The following is a 2,113-nucleotide window of genomic DNA, read 5'->3' on the forward strand; positions in this document are numbered from 1 at the left end:
AAAAAAAATCATCATGGCTGTGGAAAACACAAGAAATTTGTGTCGTTATCCAATCTAATATAGATTGCTTATTGTCCCCAAAATAACCAAATGACGTCCATCAAGAGAACATGTTTTGTAAATCTTGCCCAGTCTGGAGAATTCATAGTACAGAGAGGTCATGGCAAGACTTGGATTTAAGCTTAAAAGCCATGTTTTTGTTTTTCTTGGCCACAATTTTTCCCCAGAACCTTCTGGCTTTCTTTGGAATGCTCTCCCGCCTCTTCTGGTACGCTAACCTCTTTTCGTTTTTCTCCTTGCTGTCCCTTCTAAGACGCACTTGTCTAACAATCCCCTCAAACAGTTCCTTTACGTTGTGCTGAACGGCTGCTGATGTCTCAATGAATTTACAATCAAATACCACGGCACAGGCTCTTCCCTCTGTGAAAAGAAAGTAAAGTATTTCTATAAGAATAAAAATATAGTGAGAAAAGTATAATGCTCAATTAGAACCCCCATAATTTCATACAGAATGTGTTTTTCCTTTGATAATGAATTACAGAAACCCCCTCCCCTCTAAGTGGACATACAGGCCACTACAATAAACATTCTAACTGCAAATGCATTTTGTCGGTCTTTCATGCTGACCTTCTGGCTTTAATACTTAAAAAATTAACACAAATATATGAATAGGAAGAATGACCTCTTATATGCATATATGAAAATGACCAGGTGGATCCTTAAAAATAAAGCCAATGTTGTCTCTGTACCTGATATAGAAACTTCTCTGCATCGAACCAAGTCACTTTTGTTGCCAACCAGTATAATGGGTATGTCTTCTGTCTGCCGTGCCCGGCGTAGCTGTATACGTAACTCGGAGGCCTTCTCAAAGCTTGCTCTGTCTGTTATGGAATATACTATTAAATAGGCATCTCCCACTTGCATACAGTGATCATAGATCCAGTTATCCTGACTCTGTAAAAAAAAAAAAAAAAATACATTTATGTTATATTTTTTTTTTACTGTTGTCATATTGTAATTCATTAAAAGAGAGCTGCTACTTTTTTGCAGACAAACTTCACTTACAACACATATTGTGGCTACAATGATAGAGACATGCTTTCTGAACACTAAAACACGGAACAACATAAAAGAATAGAAAAATACAGATGCTGCCATTACTCAAACCACGCATATTTTAAGAATAAGGAAGACAACCCCAATGGTATTCTAATCCAATGTATTGTCATTTTAGACAAAGCTCAACTAAAATTGAACATGGTAAGGTATACATAATTGTGTAAAACAATGTTGTTAAAATAAATCATTGAGGGAAAGGAAATATCTCTTTCTGACGCGCTTCACCATGTGACCTCTTCAGGGGAGCTATCTGTAAGAATCACATTACTCTCAATGGCCTGCAATGTAAGGAGCATTCTTGTCAGTGATCACCATGCTAATGTACTGTGTGCTGTACATATAGTGATTATAGAAAGGGTTCCCTACAGACCTAAAAGTTATTTCAAGAGTTCCCCCATTATAAAAAGGTTGAGAAAGACTGCTATAGGCTATATCACACTGTGCATCACAAGTATTTATTTAAAAATCATGCAGTGAATTAAGTCAATATTGCAGAGCACAATACCTTATTTTCCCACATGTCAAGAAGTATGAGTGTGGCACTTTCCCCATCCACCATCAGGGTCCTCTCATATGTGTTCTCTTAAAAAAGAAAATATAAATAAATCATTATATGTTTGCACATTAGGTCCTTGTAAATACTGAAAATAGCAATTATGTTCAGGAATTCGAAAGTTACTTTTGTTTTGCAACATTAATCACATAAATGTCACTTTTAATTAGAAGGACAACATTATTTTTAAAACATGTCAAGTTTCACAGAAAATGTAAGCCTCATTTGTGCCTTGATTTATTATAGTACATTTTTACTGTCCCTCATGTATACTTTGCTTATATTCTGACGCCAGATGAAAACTATTGATTGGTGTGCTTGTGGAAAGCAAAAATATCCCATGTCAGCGCAGCAATATATCACACAATAAGGGACATATGTGGCCGTATTTAGTAAAAAAAAAAAAAAAAATAAATCACACTCACCTCTAATCCCGTAGAT

The 2,113-nt window shown here is 35.5% G+C and overlaps 1 protein-coding gene across 1 annotated transcript; it reads right to left on the reverse strand.

The window, feature by feature from the left end:
• Positions 1–6: 6 nt before the first annotated feature.
• On the reverse strand, positions 7–1,701 carry LOC140321312 (GTP-binding protein GEM-like; the record flags this gene model as incomplete). The annotated part of the gene is given in 3 exon segments (XM_072398118.1): positions 7–420; positions 750–954; positions 1,625–1,701. Coding segments are annotated over 3 exon segments (560 nt in total), but the record flags the coding sequence as incomplete, so codon positions are not given.
• Positions 1,702–2,113: the final 412 nt, after the last annotated feature.

This window comes from Pyxicephalus adspersus, unplaced genomic scaffold, assembly GCF_032062135.1.
Source record: "Pyxicephalus adspersus unplaced genomic scaffold, UCB_Pads_2.0 Sca2200, whole genome shotgun sequence".
NCBI lineage: Eukaryota > Metazoa > Chordata > Amphibia > Anura > Pyxicephalidae > Pyxicephalus > Pyxicephalus adspersus.